Below are 25,933 nucleotides of genomic sequence, written 5' to 3'. Positions count from 1 at the left end.
TTTTTTTTTTTTTTTTTGCTTATATTCCATGAACTGTCCTTTGCCTTTTTACTATTATGGCAGTGGCCCCTAACCTTTTGGGTGCTGGGGATCCGTTCCTTGGAGAAGAATGTTTTTTTCCACAGACGGGAGGAAATGATTTCACGCTGCCTGGATCCCTCCTGTGGGCTTCGCTTGCTTGTACGGAGCAGTTCCTGTTGGGCCACAGACAGTCCACGGCCCAGAGTTTGGGACTATGTGTTGTAGCATAGCATTCCTTTTTTTGATATTCTCCTTATGAGAGATAGATGTGTTGTTAATTGTACTTCTCCAAGGCTTTCTTGTACAGATGTTAACAGAAATGGTGGAATACAATTTCTGTAAGGAGACCTGTAGTGCAGAAACTCAGACAAGTTCAAGTGTTTGACCTTGGTGGTCGGGTGGGTGTGGCCATGGTGGGCGTGATCAGCTCAACATCACTCATGTTGGGGGCACCCCTCCCAGGTTCTGTTTTTCTGCTGTGATGGCCTATAGCACTCTGCCAATGAAAATGGAGCTCGGGAGTGTTGCATGTGGCCCTCCGGAGCTCCGCGTGTGGCCCTCCCGAGCTCCATTTTCACTGGCAGAGCGCTGCAGGACCCCATTACAGTTGAAAACGGAGTTCGGCCGGACATGGCCTTCCTGAGCTCTGTTTTCACTGGCAGAGGCACCGTAAGCTGGCCCTTTGTGGGTCAGATCTAAGCATCCTGTGGGCTGGATCAAGCCTGCTGGCCTTGAGTTTGACACTCCTGGTCTAGAGGTTAAGGCACCAGGATGTAAACCAGGAGACTGTGAGTCCAACGTTAGCCATGAAAGCCAGCTGGCTGACTTTGGACCAGTCACTCACTCTCAGCCCAACCTACCTCGCAGGGTTGTTGTGGGTAAAATAGGAGGAGGAAGATGTGAAGAGTTGATTATCGCTATTCTTATTTATGATCTTAACTTCCCAAAATGAATCTGTACCATTATTTATGTAGTTCAGTTATTCAAACTATTTCTTTATGTATCTAAGTCTTTGTGCATTTGACAAACTGAATTCTAGTCTATGAAAGCTTAAGTAGTTGTAGTTAAATGAGTGAAATATTACAGCATTTTTTGTTGTTTTGCTGCACATTACTCATTCTTCCAAACATTTAATTTTTAAAATGTTGCAATGTAGATTTCAGCATGTGGTGCTTAGTATTTTAATGGAGTCTATTTATATTGCCAGATATGTTACTGAAAAATTGGATTATGGATATAAAAATATTACATTTTTTTCATGTTTTCAGATTCTGATGTCTTCATCTGAATTTAAAGCTCTGTCACAAGATGACCTCCGAAAACAATTATACCAGACATTTAAAAACCGAGGCGTTTTGGACACACTTAAGGTCTTTGATTTAAAATAGATTAAAATTAGGATGATTTGGGTCTAAATCTTGGCAAAATCAGCTGAATATTTGTTATACCAATTTAATTTAAACTTTTGTTTAAAATGCAGTAGCTTACACTTTAAATGATGCTGGGTATACTAAAATATTTTGTATATTGGTAACAGTAGTGATAAAATATGTGACACCTTACAAATATGCAGTTTGTGATGTATTATTGATTCATACTTCTATTAGAAAGATGTCTTTACTAGTTGCATACACTTCTTTCCGGTGCATTTTTGGGGAAGAAAAACCTATAATCTAAGATTCATACAGTAATTTAAATTCAGAGATATTAAATGTGGTTCCCTTTTTAGCCACTTTCATATGAATTATTAAATTTTAAATTCCTGCCATTTTAAAATGTGCAAGCTTGTATGCACCTAACAGATTTAACCCTAATACACAAATTAAGACACACTTGCTGTGGAAATCAAAGCATTCCAGCACTGCCCATATTTATGTTGTGACTACTAATGTTTCTCATAAAACTCTTGCTCTGCTCAAATTATAGTTTGGCTGCCAAAAGATTGCCCAGTCCTAATCTTTAAAATTAGAGTGCATTTTCATTTTATTCAAGGGAGCTTTTCAAATATTCTCAATGCAGATCTGATCAAAACATTAATTAGGAGTGTATAAAATGACATTCATAACATTTAATTAGTGATATCCACCTTGTGCTTTTCTAAACTCATTCCAAAGTATATCCCCCAAACCATAGCTTTCTCCTTAATGTAAATTATTGCAAAACCAATACCCAACATTAGGTATAATATAGCACATAACTCAGTTTCATCTTTCCAGATTTAAAACTTCACTAGTTATAATGTATATACCCTGCTTTTCTCCAGAAGGGAAGTTTAAAACAACAGTAATGAATTTTTTTGTTGTTTCAGATGCAACTCCGTAAGCAGCTCATACATGAATTAATGAATCCAGTTTTATGTAGAGAAATTCTCCCAAAGTCTACTTCTAGTGAATGCAGTTCATTGATCATTGTTGCATGTAATAGTTTGGTGGCAGATCATTTGCGGAGATGTGGCTATGAATATTCACTGTCTATTTTTTACCCAGAAAGTGGATTAGAAAAGGATAAAGTGAGTACTTTCCTCTTCGAAAGTGGAGAGATATTTCCTGAGCATATTTCTGCCAATCAAGTTGCAATCTTGTTGTTATATCCTGACTTTCATGTTTCTGAAACCAAAATAGGAGCTGAGTAGTTTTTTCTGTTTTTTGTTACAGTCTGCCTTCTTAATTTAGGACTGGTACCCAAAATTATTTTTTAATCTATTGCAAGAATTTCTCAACTTAAGGCAATTTGCTTAACTATGGTTCAAATTAATGACAGTCTTGGAAAGGGAAGTTTATGGCCTGTAAAGCACTCTCAACAATCGCAAAATATTGCACCGTCCCTCATGTGATCATGATCTGAGTGTTTGGCAACTTGTCTGTACTTATGACCAGTTGCCAAGCATTCTACAGTCAGGTGATCTCTGTTTGCAATCTTCTTTGCCAGCTTTCCCAGAAAGCCAGTGGGGAAGCTGGCAGAGAAGATTGCAAGCTGCTGCCATCTGCTGAAGGCTTCTCATATTTGGGGGTTAGCTGAAAAAACTCCCTGCCAAAGGATTTCAGCTCTCTGCCTGATAGCCAAAGGGAATTGTAGATGGAGGTATTTTGTTGGCTATAGAAAAGGAGAAAATGTTGACTTATATTTTGAAGTACTGTCTTTTGCCATTTCCAATATCATGATATTTTATTTTATTGTTCTCAGCTATATAGAATTTAAAATATGTAGATGATGGTTAAGAACTTACTTTTCTTTTTCTGTAGGAGCTTAGTATACAAGATCTGCTCCAGATAATTAGGATCAGTCCAAGAAGTGACCTTTATAAAATGCTGGTAAAAGAATATTACTTCAACAAAATTTATGCATTCAGCTCCTGGTAATGAACATTGTTTTGAATAAATGGATTTCTGTTTACAGATTTCAGATTTAACAAAAACCAGCAAGAAAGGTATGACTTTCAATTTATTTGTTTTAAACTGTTCAGTGATACGTACGCATAATTATAAGCTATTCAAAGATGTTGAGGAAATGGATGTCATAAAAACCTGCTAACTAAAATGTTAAAAATGCTAACCTTGTCTATTACAGAGATCTTATTCCTGCTTACTGTGCAAGCAATTGATCACAAGCTAGGCTCTTATGGGCTTTCACCATTATTCTTAATGTCCCTAGGCTTTGAGCAAGCAAAGCAAGTAGTAATCAATAGAATGAGGGACATGGAGTTCCAAGAAAAATTAAATAGGTTGCCTCTCCACAGTAGGGACAGAATCAAACAGGGTGTGTGGGAATCGGCAAGATATCTAAATGACCTGATCTCTCCAAAACAAAGAATAGCTTTCTTCAGAGCCAGATTTAACATTCTTCCTTCAGCACTCCTCCAGGGCAGGTATAAGAGAACACCTATAGCCGAACGCGTTTGTATATGTGGTAAAGGAGAAGTGGAAGATAATTCACATGTACTATTATACTGCAAGCTATACAGAGCTTGTAGGTCTGCATATATTCTCCCCTTATTAGAGAGATTGCCAGGGAGGGCAGACAATTTTTATCTAGGCTTTCTCCTCCAGGACACTAATCCGGTTACCACGTATGCAGTGGCAAAGTTCTGTGCTGCTGCAATGTCCATAAGAAAAAAATTGGCTACAGTATAGTACCATCTTGTACCAATTATCTGGATATACCTTTAACAATCTTTGGACCATAATGTTATTATCCACTTTTAATGTAAATACTTTTAATTATATTTTAATGTTAGTATTTTTAATATAGTGTAAAGACAAATGTATATTGCTGGTCTTTGACCGTAATAAAGACCTTACTTACTGCTTACTGTGCAGATTCAACTTAAAGAAACATTATCCACAACTACAGAAACCGTCTTCAGTCTCTGCTTTAAAACAACCTATTTTAGTATAAAATTAAAGCAGAAAGATGATTAGCATTCATTATATGTAAAAACAAAAACTGCCATTAGAGAAGGAATTTGTAAAATGTCATTTTTGGTTTAGTGTAAGGTTTTGAGGAAATGAATTGGGTAAAATAGGGATAGAATTTGTTAACTGATATGACTGCAGTGTTAGAAGATCTTTTTTTTTGCTTTAAATTCCATGAACTATCCTTTGCCTTTTTACTGTTATAGTAGTGGCCCCCAACCTTTTGGGTGCTGGGGATCCGTTCCTTGGAGAGTGTTTTTTCCACAGATGGGAGGGGGGAAAGGGTTTCACACAGCTTGGATCCCACCTGTGGGCTTCACTTGCTTGTATAGACCGGTTCCTATTGGACCACAGACTGGTGCCAGTCCTCGGCCCAGAGTTTGGGACTCTGTTGTAGCATAGCATTCTTTTCTGATATTCTCCTTATGAGAGATAGATGTTATTAATTGTACTTCTCCAAGGCTTTCTTGTACAGATATTAACAGAATTGGTGGAACACAATTTCTGTAAGGAGACCTGTAGTGCAGAAACTCAGACAAGTTCAGCACTTTACAAAGAATCTCTTGGTAAGTTTAGTACTATAATTAACTTATCCTCAGGCAACTCAGCAAATTATCTATGTTGCTTCAGTGGATGTGTGTATATTCTTTAAAAGGATTTTAGATGAGGGCCAAAACCTCTTAGGCATTTTAGTATTGAAATGTGTATTGGTACCTCTCAGTCCTCAATTACATTTGCCTTATTTTTGTTAAACATGGATATATTACAGTTTGTATATGGAGGTTATGTTCCAATAGAAGAGAATATCTGTAGCTCAGGATTGAACTGTGTAATCCTTGATACGCTTTGAACTTGGTGGTTTGCTTGTAGACATTTCATTACCAACCAGGTAACATCAGTGCTAGCGAGTATTTAGTTTGCTCCATGTTTCCGTACAGTAGGTTGCAAGTTATTGTATGTAAAAAGGGAGCAAATCCCACATTCCCCAGCATTGATAGTGTTACCTAGTCAGGTAATGAAACATCTGCAAACAAACAACCAAGGGCTCCACAATTATCTTTCAGGGAACACCAAGGGCTCCACAATTATCTTTTATTAATGTTGACACTGGGTGATGCTTTTCAGATCGTTTTTTACAGGATGAGTAGCAGAATTCTTCTTCTTGCTCCCTTTGTCATATACAGTATATGGTACTGTAAGATTAAATCATGGCATCTGATGATCCCCCAAACATCTATTTCTCTGAAGAATTCCATTGCTCAGCTTCTCATCTGTGCATTAAGCCAGTTTTCTAAATTTGTCTGCATTTTAAGTTGTTTTCAACCTCTGTATCACACTACGTTATATGAATAGAAGAAGAAATAGCAAAATAATTTGGTTTCATTTTCTTCTCCTTTTGATATTTTTTACTAAAGACTTTTATACCTCAGTAATGGAACACTTCATGTATTTTGTTTTTGTAGCTGAGAAACTTCACCTAATTGATGAACAGTTTGCAGACATGTATCCTCAGCGTCATTTATCTGAGTCTTTTCATGTAAAACTTGCTGAATATAAAAGAGAAATAGAACAGCAGCTGCAAGCAGAAATGTCACAAAAGGTAATGACAGCTGGAAAGGAGAAAAGTGATAGAGTTATATGAAATTATTGTAATTTCACATATTCATATTCATGCCTATGTTGTTTTATGTTTGTCACATTTTTATGACTGGTTTTTCCTTAAGAAAATAAAACCAAAGGAAGAAAAGTAAAGGATCAATATTTATTGAACTTAACATTATTATTCGCTGCCGATTTGCTTCCGGGTGCAATTCAAGGTGCTGGTTGTCACCTTTAAAAACCTTCGGCTTGGAACCAGGTTATCTGAGGGACTGTCTCTTGCCGGTCACATCTACCCTACCCATCAGAGGGGGGAGAGAATGTTGCAGGTCCCATCCCCTAATAAGATAACACCTGGTGGGATCCAGAAGAAGGGCCTTCTCCGTGGTGGTTCCTTCTCTCTGTAACTTCATTCCCCCAGAGATTAGAATGGCCCTCACTCTAGCACTCTTTCGGAAGGCACTGAAGACCTAGTTCTGCCAGCGGGCCTGGGGAACCCAGAGTGGGATGGAGCCTATTAAAAGGCTCATGTGATCTGCTGTCACCAGGGCAGGGGGTGGGGTGATTTTATTATACTATTTGATTCTTTTTTATTAGTTTTATTGTTTTAAATTAGGTTTTATATTCTGTAAGCCTCCTTGAGTCACCATGTGCGAATAGGCGGCAATATAAATTCAATAAATAAATAAATTATTGATGTTATAGGTAAAAGGAATTTGTCTAAAACTTTCTTTTATTTAGAGTATGTGAGGTAAATAATATTTTGAATGATTGTTAAAATAAAAAGCATAGACAGACAGCTAATTGGATTATGTTCTATAGTATCAACTACAGTTGAGAGGGTCTTGGAAAATCTACAATGGGATCTCCAAATATTTTCTTCTCTCACAGGAGACAATTTGAAATAGTTCATCAAAAGGAGGTATTGACAGATTCCTCTGCAACATGCTGGTGCTTTTTTTCCTGTTCCCTGCTTATTGGAAAAGTAAAAATATGTTCTGAATATATGTATTTTGAAATCAAATTCTATATATAAATAAGATGACCCACAAATACTAGTTGTATCTAGTGTAACCTAGTGATGTTCAAATCCCCGAACTTTCGTGTTGTTTTTCATTCTGTGACTGTCTATTCCATAGCAATAGCACTTAGGCATGTACTGCTACACAGTGCTTTACAGCCCTCTCTTAAGCAGTCTGCAGAATCAGCACATTGCCCCCCCCCCCCCCCCAGCAATATGGATCCTCATTTTACCAACCTTGGAAGGATGAAAGGCTGTGTCAACCTTGAGCTGGTCAGGATCAAATTCCTGGCTGTGGGTAGAGTTTGCCTTCAATACTACTATACATTCTAATCAACTGTGCCATTCCATACTTTTCTTTCCCAATACCTGAAATGTTATAGACTGCAGAGATGAGGAAATACTGTATGTTCATTCTTGAGCGTAAATGAAGCATAAATAATTTAAGGTTCCAACATATTCCCTAAACATCTGCATTTTAAGATAAATGGCTTTGTTAATTCTAGGGGAACACTGCTATTTCAAGTTTCCCTCAAAACTTGAAAATATACCATATGAATAAATGTTAATATCATTAAGGAATGTAAAGAAATTACTAGATGAACAGTACCCTTGAAGCATAGGAAAAGGTAGTTGAATTTCTGGCCGGCATACCTGTTTTCAGTGTTTTCAATTTCTGTTTTATAAATGTTACAGTTACAACACTTCAAGGATGTTGAAATTGCCAAAATCAAAATGGATGAAAGGGCAAAATCCCAGAAAGAAATTTCAGAACTTCGGAAAGAGTTTCAAAGAGATCATCAGGCCAAGTCAGAGGCTCTGACTTCTCGAGAAAGAAATGCTATTGAGCGACTTCATAAACAGCAAGAGGTATTTTTAAAAAAACTAAACCTACATAGTTACTAATCCTTTGAAATTTTCTGCAATGAAAGAGTTTGGTGAATTATCCAATATTAGGAGTTCTTTCTGAAAGTTTCTGAAAGTAATTACATATATTTTGCCTTGGTTTTTGATGTCACACACGGTTACTGGTGCATTAGATACTCATTTTTAAGACAATTTCAATGGGGTTACATGTCACGTTGTGGTTTATTATGTGGGATGCTACTAATGTTCAGTTTGTACAGGGAAAAATGAAGATATATTTATTTATTCAGCTAATGGCCTATATTTGATAAACAGAGTTGTGAAAGAAATGGGAAATATATTTTATTTTGGGCTTGCAAGAAAATATCCAGTCTGGATTGTTCCAGTGCATTGGGAAAACATGAAATATTTCAAACATTTGGGACTTTTTAAAATTAATTCTATTAATTTTTCCTCATGATCAAAATTTCTGGGAATCTTTTTAAAGCTTACTTTAAAATGGCTTGAAAACTTTGAAAACCTTTTGAAATAAGAATGCAGAACAAGCCTCTTGTTCCAATTTCCCCACAGGATCACAAGAATAGGTAGAACATAGTATGAAATACTAACCTCTCAGTATTTGACAAATTGTCAGGTCCACATCGAGTCCTGCCATTCCGTTGGTGGGGAGGGAGGGAGGCTGGCTGGCATTTTTGGGATGCTTTTGCTGTAACCACCTGGGAATTTGGGAGGGGGTTTGTCTTCAGAGTCAGAGCAGACTCTCTCCCAGCCAGTTCCAGCCTGGTTCCAAGGCCATCATACTCTGAGAGTGACCTGTTATCTACCTGGCACATCTCAAATCATCCTTGTGGCATCACATTGGCTGCCGGTGGACTGGTCCAGGGGAGTTGGGTTTGGGGAAATGGAAGAATTGCTTTGTGCTTTAAGCAGGACCTTGAGATTCCTCCTAACTTTACTGCAACCACTTTCTCTCAGAAAAAAGTTATTTTGATTCAATTCAATGGAGTCAGGAGTTTTGCTTTTCTGAGGGACCAGCTGGGGCAGGTCGTTACAGGTTTTATTACAAGCATTTGTTTCATCTTTTTCCCATGCTTCCTTGAATTCAAACAGGAGTATACCCTTCCTTTCTCCTATAGGTTGATTGAAAGAGATGCAGATAAAGAAATTACAGAATTGTCTTCTCTCTCTCTCTCCCTCTCTCTTTCTAGTTACAACAGGAATGACATTTTTTGGACAGTCATGCAGCATCACAGTATCATTGGAGAATAATCAGTTCTAGAATGAATCTTTTACAATCCCATGAGTAGCAGTGTTCCTTAAAATGCCTCTAGATCTCCCTCCCCAGATCACCTGACTAAGCCTAACTAGCCCATTTAGAGAGGAGAATTGCAAAACAACTTTACTTTGTACATGACATTGTGAAAGATGTGTTTCAAACTACTTGAAATATTTGTTTCAAGCTTAAAATGTTTTGCTTGTCCCGAGTGACAGAGGTTTTTTTTTTGTTATGTGGTTTGAAATTCATTGTTTCATGTTCATTGATCCGTCTTCATACTTGTTATTTCACCTTAGCTGCAATTTCCATATCTTCTTGTGCCAAGTATTTAGTTTATCAATAAACCAGTGAAGGAAGTAGGAACTTATGGAAGTTGGTATTACAAACGCACCCTGTTTTTTTCAAATTGTTGTTTTTGAGGGATATATCACCCAAACTGTTTTTCCTAACAGATTGATGCAAAGGAAATTTACTTGCAAAGACAAACCTTACTAAAAGATATTGAAACAGTAAGAAGCCGAGAGGAAGAATTGAAGAAGAGAATAGAAGCTTTTGAAATGTGAGTTTTAATAAATAATTAATGGAAATACTTCTTTCGTGAAGTGATTCCTATCTTAATTTTCTAAATGTCACACTTTATGAGACCAGGGGTGTCAAATTCGCATGATCACAGTGGCATCACATGATGTATCATGACTTTTGCTAAAACTGGCATGGGTGTGGCCAGTGCATGACGCCCATGGGCTGTGAGTTTGACAGCCCTATTATAGACAAAAAAGGTTTGATTCATTTTATTAAGAAACAATCCAAAGATCCTTGAAAGTCTGCTGAGGAACCATTCTATGCTATTGTATATATCTTCCTCCCTAACATAGGAATCTTTTTCTGGATTATACTGTATAACATGTTTAAATCCACATTTTAAACTGCATAAAATGGAGAAGATGTGAAAGAAGTTGGTCTATATTATGAAATGCAATAAATCAAGCAATCAAAGAATATAAGCAACCTTTCCATTTCAGAAGTTCATGAAAAGAATAAGCAGAAACTGGATAATATTTTTGATTCAAAAAACAAGATTGCTTAGATGGTTCTTCCTCAGACTAAATCTATATTCTGATTCTTGATTCTTTGTCCCCACCTTTTGTGCAAATTAATCTTTTTGTATCTGTTTAGGCCTCTAGTACACTAACGTTTTTATGTATAACTGGATTTCTTCTTCTGTATACAAGGTTAGATTTTTGATTGATTGCTTCCTCTCAGTAGCAGAAATGTAGAAATGATTTTCTAATCTTTACCTTTCTATCAAACACTAAAAACATGTAAACAAAATTAGGCATGTACTCTCTATTCTCTGACTAAACTTTTATGTAAATATATATTATAAACAATAAGTGCTATTGAACAATAGTGTCATTGATATAATGAACATAATTTGGGCAAACTCCAGGAGAAAGTGGAAGATGGGGGCTAGCATGCTATTATCCATGGGTTATGAAGTCAGACAGGATTTAACAATTGAGCAACAACAAAAACTATTCAAACAGTGTTGAATACTGCATACATTTTGGTTATACCAGACATGTTAGGGAAACAATTAACTCTGTAGTTTCCCCAAATGCTTTTAGAAAGACTTGGATCTAGCAAGTGTATTTCCCTCTTATTATTATTCAAAGGATTCTTTTAAGTTGAAATGGTAAACAGATGAAATTATATTGCTATAAATATTACATCTTTAGAAGGATAGTCATTCCCTGTTACTCTGTGTTTCTGCTATTTAATTTATTGAGTCATACATTAGAAATGTTTTTCATGAAGTGTTCAGACATACAGATGCCAGTAGCATTTCATCCTATGTTATTTTGCATTCATATTTTTATGCTTTGAAGAATATCATGCTTTAACTTTATATTTAAATTCATTTAGGCTTAAACTAGTTTTATTGTAGGAAGCAAGCAGGAAGTTGCCTCATTTAACACGTGAGATTGGTTAATAATAGCAACCAGGACTGCAGAGATTGCCCTTCCTAAACAATGCAGTTGAGCATTATGATTTTGTATCCCTTAGTAATGAAAATTCTGGTTCTAATTGCTCTCATAAGCTGAGAGCTATAATTTTTCTATCCCACTTTAAAGTCCAATTTTTGCTTCAGTACAGTATGGTTTGCACAATTTTGATCTTTATTGGTATAGTCATATTACTTGCATTTAAATATCTTTTCCAATATTTTTCATGATTGCTCCACTGAGTGTTAGGCATATTTCTTGATTACTTGTTCCATCTACTGTTGGTTGATTCTAAGAGGGAAAAGCTATTCACCACTTTTGATTTAAAGGCAGGAATTTGCTTTGTAAGTCTTAACAAATATCATAAATGTTTCTTGAAGAGAATATTTATTTTTATGCATTCTATGCATTCTGTCATATTGATACAACAGAGAAGACTGGTGGAGGTGGTTGTATCAAAAAAAGGTGTCCCTGCCATTTCTGTGAGGCCTGAACACACTTATTTCTGATGCTAACCAGACATTTTCTTCTGTTTTCCTAGAGCTCAAAAACTTCAAGAATCAAAGAATAAAACTGTTGAAGATTCACTTCATCGGCGGGAGAATAATGTGAAGAGCATTGAGGAGACATATGATCAGAAGTTGAAGAATGAGCTGTTAAAGTAATATATTTGCCTGTTTGTAGAAAATGTTTAAACATGTATTCAAGTAGTCCTTGCTTAATGACCATTTGTTTAGCAACTCTTTGAAGTTATGTTGGTGCTGAACAAATGGCATTTACAACCAATCCCTAAAGTTATGGCAGTTTCAGTGACTTTGGGGTCAAATGATCAAATTTTGGATGTTGGCAGACGACCCGCATTTATGAGCGCAGAGTGCACTTCAACTCTTTCCATCTACCCATCCCCCCCATCTCTGCCCTTTTGGATGCCCTACACTCCAGTGATTCTACTGCCTTGCCAATATGTCAATCTCCCTTTCACCCCCATTGTTCCCAGCTGACATTTGATTTGATTTTTGATTTGATTTTGATTTATTGAACATTTATAGGCCGCCCTTTTCCCTGAGGGGACTCAGGGCGGCTTACAACAATGGGGGAAGGGAGTGCAAGACAAGACATAAAAGAAAAACGTGAGTAAAAAAAAAAAAAAAAAATTAACCATAAAACACAACATTCACTCAACATTCGGGCGGGGTGAGAGTAAATCCTATCCCCAGGCCTGACGGGATAGCCAGATCTTGAGGGCTGTGCGGAAGGCCTGGACTGTGGTGAGGGTACGGATCTCCACGGGGAGGTGGTTCCATAGCGTCGGAGCTGCAACTGAGAAGGCTCTCCTCCGCGTAGTCGCCAGTCGGCACTGACTGGCGGATGGAATTCGGAGGAGGCCTATCCTGTGCGATCTGATGGGACGCAGGGAGGTAATTGGCAGAAGGCGGTCTCTCAGATAGCCAGATCCACTACCATGGAGCGCTTTATAGGTGGTAAGTAGGACCTTGAAGTGCACCCGACGATCAACAGGTAGCCAGCGCAGCTCACGGAGGATCGGTGTTATGTGGGCGAACCGTGGTGCGCCCATGATCACTCGCGCGGCCGCGTTCTGGACTAGCTGAAGTCGCTGGATGCTCTTCAAGGGCAGCCCCATGTAGAGCACATTGCAGTATTCCAGCCTAGAGATCACAAGGGCTCGAGTGACTGTTGTGAGGGCCTCCCGGTTCAGGTAGGGCCGCAACTGGCGCACCAGGCGAACCTGGGCAAATGCCCCCCTGGTCACAGCTGACAAATGATGGTCAAAACTCAGCTGTGGGTCCAGGAGGACTCCCAAGTTGCGGACCCTGTCTGAGGGGTATAAATTTTGCCCCCCCAGCCTGATTGATGGGACGTTAGCCGAATTTTTGGGAGGAAAACACAACAGCCACTCGGTCTTTTCCGGGTTGAGCACCAGTTTGTTAGCTCTCATCCAGTCTTTAACAGCTTCAAGGCCCCGGTTCATCACGTCCACCGCTTCATTGAGTTGGCACGGGGCGGACAGATACAGCTGTGTATCGTCCGCATATTGGTGGTACTTAATCCCGTGCCTCCGAATGATCTCGCCCAGCGGTTTCATGTATATGTTGAATAGCAGGGGGGACAAGACCGAGCCCTGCGGCACCCCATAGGTTAGGGGCCTCGGGGACGATCTCTCCCTCCCCACCAACACCGACTGCGACCTGTCCGAGAGGTAGGAGGAGAACCACTGTAGAACAGTGCCGCCCACCCCCACCTCCCGCAGTCGTCGCAGAAGGATACCATGGTCGATGGTATCGAAAGCCGCTGAGAGGTCAAGGAGAACCAGGATGGACGCATGGCCTCCATCTCTGGCTCTCCAGAGATCATCAGTCAATGCGACCAAAGCGGTTTCTGTGCTGTAACCGGGCCTGAAGCCAGACTGGAAGGGGTCAAGATAGTTAGCTTCCTCCAAGGTACGCTGAAGCTGCAAGGCCACCACCTTCTCAACAACCTTCCCCACAAAGGGGAGGTTGGAGACTGGACGGTAGTTATTAAGAACTGCTGGATCCAAGGACGGTTTCTTCAGGAGGGGCCTCACCACCGCCGCCTTAAGCGCGGTGGGGAGGTACCCCTCCCGAAGAGAGGCGGTAACAGCCGCCTGGATCCAGCCTCGTGTCACCTCTCTGCTGTTGGCAACCAGCCAAGAGGGACACGGGTCCAGTATACAGGTGGAGGCGCTCACAGCTCGCATAGCCTTGTCCACATCCCCGGAGGCAACATCCTGGAACTCAACCCAGAGATGGTCTGCCAAGTCATTCCCTTGTGTCTCGGCTGGATCTGCAAGAGTGGAGTCCAGTTCCGATCGAAACCGAGCAACTTTGTCCGCCAAGAACTGAACATACTCCTCAGCCTTACCCTGCAGGGGGTTCCCCAAATTTGCAATTGACTTCCTTCTGCTGTTGATGAGGTTTGCCTGGTGTGACTCTTCACAAGGCACAAAGGTCCAGGCCAGGTGTGCTTCATCAGCAGTGGGAGGAATAAGATGGTAAAGATTCAGCCAGAGTGGCAGGAGAAGCAGAATGTATGGTGGGGTACAGACAAACGGGGTTAGCAGAGGGTAAGACAATAGCGATGGTAGAGTTCAAGATGGCCAAAAGGGCAGACATGGGGATGGAAATAGGCGGGTGGGGGGAGTTGAAGCGGAGATGAGCATGGCAGAGCAGGAGAAGCATGAGGTCCTCACCTAACAACAGTGCAGTCCTGGCAATGACCTCAACTTAACTTCTTTAGGAACTTCAGAACTACTGAAACTGCAGCTGTTAAGCAATGCAGTCATGTGATGTGTGCCTGCTAGCCACATCATTTAGTAATGGAAATTCTGGTCCCAATTACGAACGTTGAGTAACTAGTATCTGTATAGAAGAACATTCCTGCTCATTAAGAGGACTGCCTGTGTAGAGAGCAAGTCACCTCATCAAGAAGAGAAAAAAATGTTGGATTATATTTGTATGTTATGAAAATATTTGTCAGAGGGAGGTGGAAGAAGAAGGGTAAGTAGGCTTTTGGTATTCTTGACAGTCAAGAGTGCATGTGTTTCATGCTGCTTGCTCAGACTGTAGTAATGGGCACTGTTCAGAAGGATATGGATTTTAATTTGTTAGTAGATTTTTCAAAAACTTAAACCCATAATAAAACTTGTCGCCTTATTTACCTGCCAGTACTACGATTAAAAGAATATGCTGCTGTTGCGAATATGCAGACATACTGAGACTTTTCTTCATATTCAGTTTGATGCAAAAAGCCCAAAATACAATTCTAGACATATTTATGAAGAATTAAACTTCACTAAGTTTTGAGCACAATGCATTTTTATTTCAATAAATAAATATAAAAATGATTGAAATGTAAAGCAAAGAAATAAAAGAAATAAAAAGGCATAAATATAGTATTAGAAAATACAACTTGCTTGAAGTCTAGATTTGAAACAGAATTTAACACTTAAATTTGGATGATATGAATTTGTTTAAAAAGCAATCGTTTAGAAGTAGAAGCCGCAATTCTGCCTCAGTTACTAAGAGTTTTGATGATGCTTCCCTTTTGTTGTGAGTGATGGTTATAACTTTTATGTAGGTAGTGATACATGTACTGTATGTAGGTTTTTGATGTACTGTGTGTCCAGGTTGATTTTCTTTTCAAAATGTATTCATCCTAATATTCACTTTATGATAGAAAAGAAGATTGGCAAATTTCCATTCTTCAACATTGTTTTCTTTTGGATATAAAAATTAGTAAGAACTAGAACAGGCAATAAACAAGAGCCAAGATTGATTCAAAAGCATCCTAAGGTTAGCTTTACCATCACATTAAGTCTTCAGCAGTTGCCAACATGTTATTTTATTTCTAGTTATCAACTTGAATTAAAAGAAGAATTCATAGCCAGGACAAAAAAGTTTGCTGAAAATGAGAGAGAACAAAAAGGTAAACTAGTAAAAAAAAGTTAAATAACTTTTGGTCTTGTAAATCTACTTTCAAAATAAATTTAATCTAAAACTGTTTATGTTTCTGATTAGAAAAGGCTATGCTTTTGCATGAAGAGACTGTTGCGCTTAATTCAAAAAAGAAAGAATTCAGTCAAGCTGTTTTGCATGCAAAAGAACTTGAGGTAATTGAAATTTAAATACAGAAATTTTAGCATATTCTGAAATAGACATGCTAAATGAATATTCTATAAATCTCTGAACAAGTCTGATAATTTTATTTCTAACATTTCTAGCGGGAAATCGATTCAGTCAAGGCTCAAGTTTTATTACTAAGCAAACAGAATGAATTGTTGACTGGAAAACTGAAAGAAGTTTCAGATTATTCTACACTGAAAGAGGAGAAAATAGAGTATCAAGCACAAAATAAACTACTTGAACAGCAGCTGGAGGAAGCACACAATGAAAACCTACAGCTCCAAGACAGTTAGTGTGACTCTAATACTCTAACTGATGTTTTATTGGAAAGGATTTATAGAGATACCATAATTTTGTACTATTTATGATAGCATTATTACATTGGATGTGAGATACTTGTTTTCTTTCTTGTTGTACTTCTGTCCTAAGAGTTGATGTTTTTAGTGTTTCAGGAAGCAATAGCAAAAGTACAGAAGCATTATAACTGAAGTGTAGTTAACATTGTCCTGTAAAGCGTGATTTTCTGTCATGGTATTCTAAATTCTGGGGAGAATTGCATGCACAACAATTATATCTCATATATCTTTAAGGAGTTTGGGAAATGACTTCTTTTTTTCTCCTCAAATCATTAAAATATTTATTTCTTGTATCTTTAGGAAATTGAAGGGAATATTTAGAACCTTTGTTAAAGAAGAAACATATTTATTTGTATTTTATATATGCAGCAGTGACCAGGTTAAATCTAGTATCATTCTTTTGAATCAAGCCTAAAATAATTACTGCAATAAAATTTTACAGGCAGAGAAGATGAGGTGCATATCTCATTCTTCCTGTTAGTTTGTCACATATTGTTATATGCTTCTTAGCCATATTTTATTTAGCAGTCATGAAAGTACATACTTTTGTTTTACCTGGTGTATCTGCCTCATATTTAAAACATTCAGATTTCTCTTACACTAAGATTGCAGGCAAAGATAATATTAAGCAATACCCAAATTTGATGGTAGGGCCAAGAGACAAAAACTCATATACAGTAGCTCAAATTTCTTTCTTTACATTAAATCAGGTCAGTGTAATTTTCCTGTTCCCTTCAGTAAATCTGCTACATTATTTTTTTATTTTGGTTTTTTCTACGTATGTGAGATGTTTTTGTTGTATTTTTATGTTATATGTAATTGGTCTAGAAATAAATACGTTACCATTTTTTTATGGATACTGAAAAATAATTTATCCATACATCATAAAGCTAAAAATAAAGTTGGATACATGACAGAATATATTTTCTTGAATATGATATTTCAGAGTGAAGGCAAGATGTGGTTTAAAAAATAATAATTTTAGTCTCCTAAATTTACAGAACTGAGTCGTCTGTCATCTGACTTTAAGGTCCTTCAGGCAGAATTAAGAAGAATGGAACATGCCAAAATGCTTGAATGTGGGGAATCTGAAACTCACAAACAGGTCTTGGAAAAACAGTTACAAAAGGAGGTAGGTTTTTCCGTGTTTTACAGATGGTTCAAATAATTTTTGAACAGATTTCTGTCTGAAACATTCAGTAGAGAAAAATGGCAATGTAAGCATAATCTAGCTTCCAGGGTGAGTTGTTATTAGTCTTATTTGTAAATAACTCCTTTGTTTTTTTAAGTCAATTTTTCTTTGTAATGTTTTCAGATGGAACACTGTGTACAGTTAAAGGCTCAGTTGTCAGACTATGAAAATATCATCAGGAAGTTAAATGTACAGATAGAAGAATTAAAGTTACAATGGAAGCAAACACAGACAGGTTTGATTTCTCACATCTTTTTGCCTTTAAACTCAAGACTCTTTCTGTTTTATTTGATACAAATTTGAGGGAATTTTATTTAAACATGTAGATTATTTTTTGCCACAACTTATTAATTGAATAGCAAGAAAATATAATTATTGAAATGTTATATGCATAATGAATGATTGCCCTTTTAAAAGGAAGTATTGTTTCTTGGATATAATTATTTATTGCAAAGAACACCACCTCATTACGGGACTTTGGGAAATAATTTGGGCTAGGAGCAATTCTTATAAAAGGTCTTTTAAATTCAAAGATAGCTTCCTTATTTCCAAAAATTAATTTTGAAATAATTCAAAACTGCTCTCTGGTTTCTAACATTTCAGATTGTAGTTTAGTTCTTCATTTGATTTTTAAGATTTTATTGGTCTGCCCAACACAGAAATGAAAGGAACTAACAAAAATTCTGTACTGTTCTGGGGCAGCACAAGTACCCTGTGTCCAAAGCAGAGCTGGGTAGTTGTTGGGAGTATATATTTTGAAAGTTTTGTGTTCATAAGCTTGCACAAACAGGACTTTGGGCCTGCATCTACCTTTGCAAAAGTCTATGCCAAACTACTTTGAAGAAAGGGGGAAAGATGCTGTATTAAAAACTTATTAGCATGGTTTTTTTTTCTTTTTGTGCCTTGAAGGCACAGTCAACTAACTAACTTTGCTGAATACTAAATCTGCTTTCATTCAATCTTAGGGTTGATTCGTAGAGCACCCAGAATAGATTCTAATGGCTAATGGCTAGTTTTTCCAAGCAGAGTTTTCAAGTCTTTCCTCTCACTGCAGACCCTTCATGTGTTAGTTCAAAGAGGATGAGCTGAAGGGATTCTCAGGTATTGACTAAGATATGAGGGAGCTTCCCTTGCTATGAGTAGAAGCAGCCTTTATCTATGAAAGGATTACATTACATTACATTACATGTCTTGTTACCATGACTATGATATTTTCAGTTTTATTTAGAATTTTGTGTCATCACCCTGACTTTGGGTAATTTTTTTCTATTTGGATTTGGGTGTAGAAAAAATATATATAAAGATATTAAGATAGATTTCAAAGGCACAGGTTATGTTTATGTGTTAACTATATGACCAAATCAACATTCACACTTACAGCTTTTCTTAAAATATTTTTTTTTTATTTCTATATGAAACTCTTGGTTATCTAGCACTACAGAATGAGGTGTATCGGAATCCTAAGCCTTCTCTGGTTGATCGTTCAGTCATTGACTTGATTGATGATAAAGTTGTTCCACATGATATATATATAGATCGGGCTTTCTTGAAAACTCAGCCTGTGACCAGTGTTCGAATGAATTCAGGTCCTAGTCATAATAATCACATTGTAAAATTCAACACATCACCAGATTCTGACTTAGAATTTGTAGCTACTACAAAAGCTAGGATAAAAGAACTGGAAAGAGAAGCTGAATACTTGGAAGAGGCCTACAGGAATTACCAGCACAAAGTCACTCAAAGAGTAATTGACTCAACAAAGATCCCATCATCTTCCCAATCACCAAGTAACTCTATCCTAGCATCTCAGCAAAGAAAGAGTTCTACACAGGAGAATTCATTGTCTCAGGAACATTCCTTTCACTTTCAAAAGAGTAAAAGCTATACCTGGGCACCAGGAAGTGAGACTCGTTTTAGTGCCACTCCCAAAAAACCTTCCAGGCGTCTCTCTTCTACTCCTACTTCCAAAGCAAGGCGGAACATCAGTAAAAATCTGTTTAATGAAGGTATGCAATTGGACACAGTTATGAAATTTGGTTGCTTTGGTGTGAGTTGCAATCATCATTAATTTCAAGGTTTGATGTCATAATTTATTACTCCCTTTCATAGATTATTTCCAAATTCCCACTCAGTGGTGGAATGGGAGCACTATTGCAATACACTTCCTGCAGTGTGGGAATGTTTGTCTTCACATAATCACTGCATATAGGTAATTCTTGACTTAGGAATGTAATTGAGCCCAGAATTACAGTCATAAATTGTGGCAGTCATTAAGTAGGTTATCACATGACCATGCCTGATTTTATTTTTTACATTAAGCAAAGCCATTAAGCAAAAACTGCCATCCTTAAATGAACCTTTATATTGTATTCTATGGATATTTTGTACCAGGAACCAGAAATTTATGACTTTTTTCTGGAAAAAAAGTTGCCAAGCAACCAAAATGCAATCACATGAACATTGGATCTTTGGAACTGGATTGTAAGCAGTTCTAGGAAATTGCTATAATTTTGAACAGTTGCTGAGTGATTGGTCATAAATCAAGAACTATCTTTAAAGTGTTTCAATTTTAATAAATTCTGTTGCCTAATATATACATCTAGTTAAAGTTGAAATTAAGGAAGTGATACAAATAATTTACTGTCTTATTTCACAATTAAATGTTTACTTCCAACTAGTGTATAGTGTATCAATGTTTCAAAATGTCATGCATGTTCCAGAACCAATAATACCTGCATGTGTGCTCATTTTAAATTATTCTGCAGTTTTTCAGCCATCATGAGCCATGTGCATTTTCTGTAAGCTATTTTGCTCCACTGTTTAGCATGATGAACAATCTTCTAATGATTCTTCATTTTTTCTGCTTGTCCAGGGTGTGTGTTTCATTTAAAGAATATACAGAAGGCCCACTACATATTTTTCACATAAAATGCATTCCTTAATATAAAATATTCAACTCATTTTTTTGGAATTATTTCATTTAGCAAATTGAAGAATATTTTTTAAAAAATCAAAGATTTGCCAGTATTACATTTGGAATATTTTTGACATTTTACTTGTCTCCTGAGGATTGTTTAGCCATTAAAATATATCATTCAGGAGGTATGTCAGGTATGTTGCTTGAGTAAGACTATTGTATGAGAATAAACAGTTGACTTCTGCTTTGTAGATATCACTGGCTCGTCTCTTGCGGTTCCTCTTGAGAATGTTAATCAGCCCCTGTCTCCTATTTTAAGAATAGGAGACTGTGCATCTCTTGATTCAGCTTGTTCATCCCCACTTCCTAACAAACAAAAGTTGAGGTAATTGTTTTAGAAATTTTAACCGAATGATACCTGTTTTTTCAGTTACTCTTAATCAAAGGTTATATATAATATATAATAACAGAGTTGGAAGGGACCTTGGAGGTCTTCTAGTCTAACCCCTGCTTAGGCAGGAAACCCTACACCACTTCAGACAAATGGTTATCCAACATCAGGTTGTTTCAGGAAATTCACTTAGCTGAAGTATTTGATACTTAATATAGTTGTATTTGCCATACTATATACATTATTCTCTAGACTATGGAAATATGCTTAAATTTCTCTAGTTATAATTTGAGGTTATCCATGAGTCATCTTTATCATTCAGAGTTGGTAAAATATCACAGACTATTCTTTGTCAGCTTCATTTGGTTTACTCATTTTAACTATTCTTAGGGATACTTTTGTCTTGGCAATTCATATTCTAGTAATCCTCCCTTCCCATTGCATTGAATATATGCAACTGTTCTTTTAGAGTGTTTATAAAGCAGGACAAAACAATTTCAATTGAAAATGATTATATCAGCTTAAGGTATCAGTAATTCACATGGGCATATATTTCCTTTACATCTATTTTCTTTCCAGATTTGACTAGCTTTGCAGTCTATAGTTTTCTTAAATCAAATTTTATTTTTTTTAGTCTATATCAAGAATTAGAGAATCATCAAAATATTAGCAACACTGAAAATCCTGTCAAGTTGTTGGATGAAGACCAAGGAAACCACAATCCTATTAGTGATTGTAAGTTTCTTTTTTATATTGTAAGATTTTTAATTCTGAGAATCAGTGTCTATGCTTATGAGCATAAAAATTTGATCATTTTTTGGCTTTTGGTAATATTTAAACTTTCTTTTAGATAAACAAAAAATGTCTTTTAATTCCTTTTAATTGGAAGATATATATTCTGCCTCTTTAACATGATAGAAACGTGATAGAAAACCAGCCTACATCCCCTAGAGTTTACTATTGCTTGAGAATTAATATCATGTATCTATAATGATAAGAGTACAACTGGTTTTATATGTGAGAAGCATAACGCTTCTTCCTGGCTTAAGCGGTATATAGTGTTAGTGATATTATTAACCGGTACCCAAGGAAATAAGTAAAATCTATGGAGCTGTCAGAGTATTATTGAAAGCTTAAATCAAGGTCAAAAAAGTATTGTGGGAGAGAAATAATAAATGTCAGAATTTGGGGATGAAAGAATAGAAACATCTGTCTGAAAAATTATAAAATGCAATGTACAATAGGAACATTAAATGAAAATGGAAGGTAGGATTTGAGTTACCATATTTTTTGGAGTATAAGACATACCTGCGAGAGTGAGCTTGCATTGAGGATACAAGCATTCTCACAATCCGATGGACCACTTCACGAATCTCTAATTCCTAGGCTGCTTTGGCAATGAGACACACACACACTGCAGACTGGGTGAAAATGGTGGTTTCTGGCTAAACCAGAACACTTTTTATTAGGAAAGTTCAAAGAAAGCTAGTCAGCAGTTTAATACAAACAAAGGATCTCACAGTATGTTACAAATCACTTCTTGATTACACATTCTGGCAGAAAGGGCAGGGAGGAGGGACAAAAGGTACTTTTGATAAGGGAGGTAGGAATTGTAAATCATACAGAGAGCTACATTAGGCATATGGGAATGACTGATTTGTTACACGAGGCGGCAAAAGGATGCAAGGCTAATTCTGTGTGTATATATCTCAGATAATAGAGGCCTCTCATCTCTGTGTGTATCTGTGTATTGCTATTCACATAGACACTCGAAATGAATTCGGCTTCCTTATCTAAAGCTTTCCCAGGACTGTTCTTTCCATATGGCTCTTGGCAAATGTTCACTGGGATCTTTTGATCCAGATAGATATTGAGATATTCTATCCTATCCTATTGATCCCAGCTAATTTCACCCAGCCAATTATGGGATAGTTTCCCACATCTCCTCCTTTTTTATTTTTTAAATGGAAGCAATTGCCATGGGTTGTTTCTTTCTCACAAATCCCCCTTCCATTGGATATCCAGGGATTATTAATTCTGATGTATTGACACTTATTAATAATGCGTGATGCTTCTGGATAGTCGCGTCCGCAATACTCTGCATAGTGGATCTCAATAATGGTATTATGCATGGCAACATGGTTAATCCCAAGAATATCATCCCAATAAAAAATAAACCTTGCTTCCAATTGTTAAAAATACCTCCAAGCCAACCGTCAGTGTCCAATATGCCTTTCCAAGTTTGTACAGGAACATGTGCAGTTTGTATCATAGTTCGAGTTATTTTTTCTATCACAATTCCAGAATCATCAATTTGTATACAACAATTACTAAGATTAAATTTACCACACACTCCGCCTTCGGCAGCGAGCAAATAGTCTAAGGCTAAACGATTTTGCATAATATAAGTTCTTGACAATACACTTTCTTTTGCAAGCTTAGTTAATGCCAATGCAGTTTCATTTGTAATTATTTCTAATACAGCTTGTAATCTAATAATGCGATTTATCATATATATCGGCGTTCTATATCCCCACGATCCGTCTTGTGCCCACGTCGCAGGATCATAATATGCAATAATTCTCTCAGGGGGCCACTCATCATCCTTCCAGTTACCTATTTTTATCCCTTTAGCAAGATCTATTGTACGTTTACGTCTTTCAAGAGTATCATATACAGGGACTCCCAATTTTTGTTTTTTCTCTATAGGCATTAGGAAGAATGATGGTTGAATCGCCCCCAAGATGCATGACCCATACCACCCCGCGGGTAACATATTATAGGCAAAATTACCACATATCCAATATAACCCATCAGGTGAATTCCACACAATAGTATCATTTTCAGGGTCTGAAAGTCCTCATAACTTAGTTACTTCCAGCAATGAGTTTTCAGGTTTGGTCATATTAGTTTGTGAAACCCAAGTGTTATTTTCCCACTCATTAGAACATTTTAAAAATCCCATAGGTTTATTTCTTTTAGTCTGATTATTTTTATTTCTGGTATAACATATGTGACCTATTATATGAGAGGTAACTTGCCAGGTTTCATTGAAGTTGTTATTAAAGGTGAAGTTCCCTTTCCATTGAGCTATTTCAGTATAATTTGCTTCTTGTACATGCCATGGCCAGCGATCTCCCATAGTGGTTCCTCCACATACAAAACAATTTTTTAACATAAGTTCTGTAGCAACTTCTTGAGCCAAATTAATAAACATATTTTTTGCTTTTGGAGGTGTAGGTAGATCGTTAAGTTTAGCAATCTCCTGCTCATAACTCCAAAAAAACTTTACAGGTTGATTTGTCAATTTCGTTGCTTCAGTCTTTACAATGATGTATCCATAAGGATCCTTTCCTGCTTTATCTATACCAATACCATAATGATAGTATCGGGTGCCTAAAGTACCTGCTACCTGCGCAGAAAGGCAGAGTGGTGTGCAGTGATGGGATTGACAATCAGTAGTGACTGGAGTAATAGAAAGATCGAAATTGTTAGGTCCATAGCCACTTGTATACCAATATACACTTGGTTGGGTATAGCCTCCATGTGCTGAAAGTGTCGAGCGAGTGAATAAATATCTATGGTTTTGGATATATGATTGTTCCCACGACTGTCCTCCACAGGTTACCCCTGCGGATCCTGTTCCTTGCCCTATAGCAATTGCTAAACATGTATCAAAACAAACAGTAATGGGTGCCATTCCCTTTGAAACATTATGGGCTATGTACCCTGATAATCTTTGTGCTGTAAGAAATTGATGTTTTAAACTAGATCCTCCTTTATAGCCATAAACATAGATGCTACTTGTTATAGGTCCTACCGCTTTTGGTTCATAACATTGTATCCCATTTGGTGTATAGCATTGATTGTATTGTGTATTGTTATGTGTGCATGGTGGTATTAAGGTTCCATTGCATTCAGGTTTCATAGTATAATATATTAAGGTCATGGAAATTGTTTTGCCTTGTTTGGTTTTTTGTAAACAGGCTGTGCAAATGTCCTCTTTTATCTCTCTTTTTGTTAGGTGGTGAGAGTTGTCTCCTCCTATCTCTTGTTGATAACTCAATAGTGTTAAGAACCACTCACTAACTGGGGGAAATTTTATACTTGCTCTTGAGGTTACTTCTGTTTTTATTATTTTATTAGGTAACCCTTTTTGGTATTGTGTGCATTGATACCAACCTATAGAATTCTCTGTAATTTTTATTCTAATATGTGAAGAGCAGCCATTCTCTTTCGGGTGTGAAATACCTCTCACATTTTGGATTGCCTTTTTGAATTTTGCAGGCAAAAATTGCCATGTAATTAAACACGCTGCAGCTGGATTTTTCAAATAACAAGTTAAGGTAACTTGTGTATTGGCTTCTCCGTATGTATTGTGAGGGTAGATGCATATCCCTTGAGAATTGCAGTTTTCCCCATTGGAGTATGGAATGATCGCTCTTTTTGAGCGGTTGTGTGTGAAAGGAATTTCTTGAATATCCTCCACTATTCCCTTCTTATTTTTGCGTTCATATTCACATGCCCCCCATATAATTAAAAGCACAATTCCCATCCCCAACATCATCAGCAAAAGGTGCAACAGAAAATGCTTACAAGACATCGGAAGAGCCCAAAGATCCCAAAATCCCATTTCCTGTCCAGGCGAAGGTCCTCTGAAAAATGGGCATCGGGGCTGACGTACTCTGGGAACATATGACCGGCCAACGACCTGTTCCGGATGGATTTTCATCTTGAGTACTAGATATCAAAAGAGGGGTCAATAGATCTTTGGTGATAATGGTTATAAAAAGGATTGTCAATAGTTTGTTGTACTGTTGGTGTGATACGAAGTTCAGTAGTGATACGGGAGGGATCGGTGTAGTTAAAATATTTCTGAAGATACTGTTCAATTATCACAATGTCACACGGGATCCTGCAGTCAACGCACAGCTCACAGGAATAACAGTGGGAGCAGCAGCAATTCTAGTCGTCTGTTGTTTGAAACAAAAGGGATAGGCTTGCTTCGGGATCCTTTTTATCATCTGTTTTTACTGGTCTCTCATGAAACGGTCGTATGCATCTTCCAGGAACCCACAACACTCTGTCCGGGAGTTGCACAGCAGCGTATCCACGTCCCCAGGTAACGAGCTCCACTGGGCCCTTCCACTGAGGGTCTGGCAATTGTCTGTAATAAACAAGAGGGCGGGGAGAGACTACGCTATGCTGAAAATG

The 25,933-nt window shown here is 37.3% G+C and overlaps 1 protein-coding gene across 2 annotated transcripts in view; it reads left to right on the top strand.

Annotated features, from left to right (window-relative positions):
- OFD1 (OFD1 centriole and centriolar satellite protein) overlaps nt 1-25,933 on the top strand; it is a 45,866-nt gene that overhangs the window by 1,007 nt on the left and 18,926 nt on the right. For both annotated transcript variants that reach the window (XM_032226493.1, XM_032226492.1), the window contains exons 2-18: nt 1,290-1,391; nt 2,330-2,530; nt 3,264-3,332; nt 3,418-3,448; nt 4,895-4,999; nt 5,897-6,033; nt 7,750-7,923; nt 9,649-9,755; nt 11,744-11,863; nt 15,593-15,666; nt 15,759-15,850; nt 15,962-16,151; nt 17,221-17,351; nt 17,535-17,646; nt 18,845-19,417; nt 20,581-20,713; nt 21,354-21,454. In XM_032226493.1, coding sequence (XP_032082384.1) covers nt 1,296-1,391; nt 2,330-2,530; nt 3,264-3,332; nt 3,418-3,448; nt 4,895-4,999; nt 5,897-6,033; nt 7,750-7,923; nt 9,649-9,755; nt 11,744-11,863; nt 15,593-15,666; nt 15,759-15,850; nt 15,962-16,151; nt 17,221-17,351; nt 17,535-17,646; nt 18,845-19,417; nt 20,581-20,713; nt 21,354-21,454 — 2,446 coding nt within the window. In that variant the 5' untranslated portion in view covers nt 1,290-1,295. The remainder of the gene's footprint in view (nt 1-1,289; nt 1,392-2,329; nt 2,531-3,263; nt 3,333-3,417; nt 3,449-4,894; nt 5,000-5,896; nt 6,034-7,749; nt 7,924-9,648; nt 9,756-11,743; nt 11,864-15,592; nt 15,667-15,758; nt 15,851-15,961; nt 16,152-17,220; nt 17,352-17,534; nt 17,647-18,844; nt 19,418-20,580; nt 20,714-21,353; nt 21,455-25,933) is intronic.

The sequence above is a fragment of the Thamnophis elegans genome, chromosome 11 (genome assembly GCF_009769535.1).
Source record: "Thamnophis elegans isolate rThaEle1 chromosome 11, rThaEle1.pri, whole genome shotgun sequence".
Classification (NCBI taxonomy): domain Eukaryota; kingdom Metazoa; phylum Chordata; class Lepidosauria; order Squamata; family Colubridae; genus Thamnophis; species Thamnophis elegans.
The sequence above is the reverse complement of the archived record's forward strand: the minus strand, read 5'-3'. Positions and strand labels throughout refer to the sequence as shown.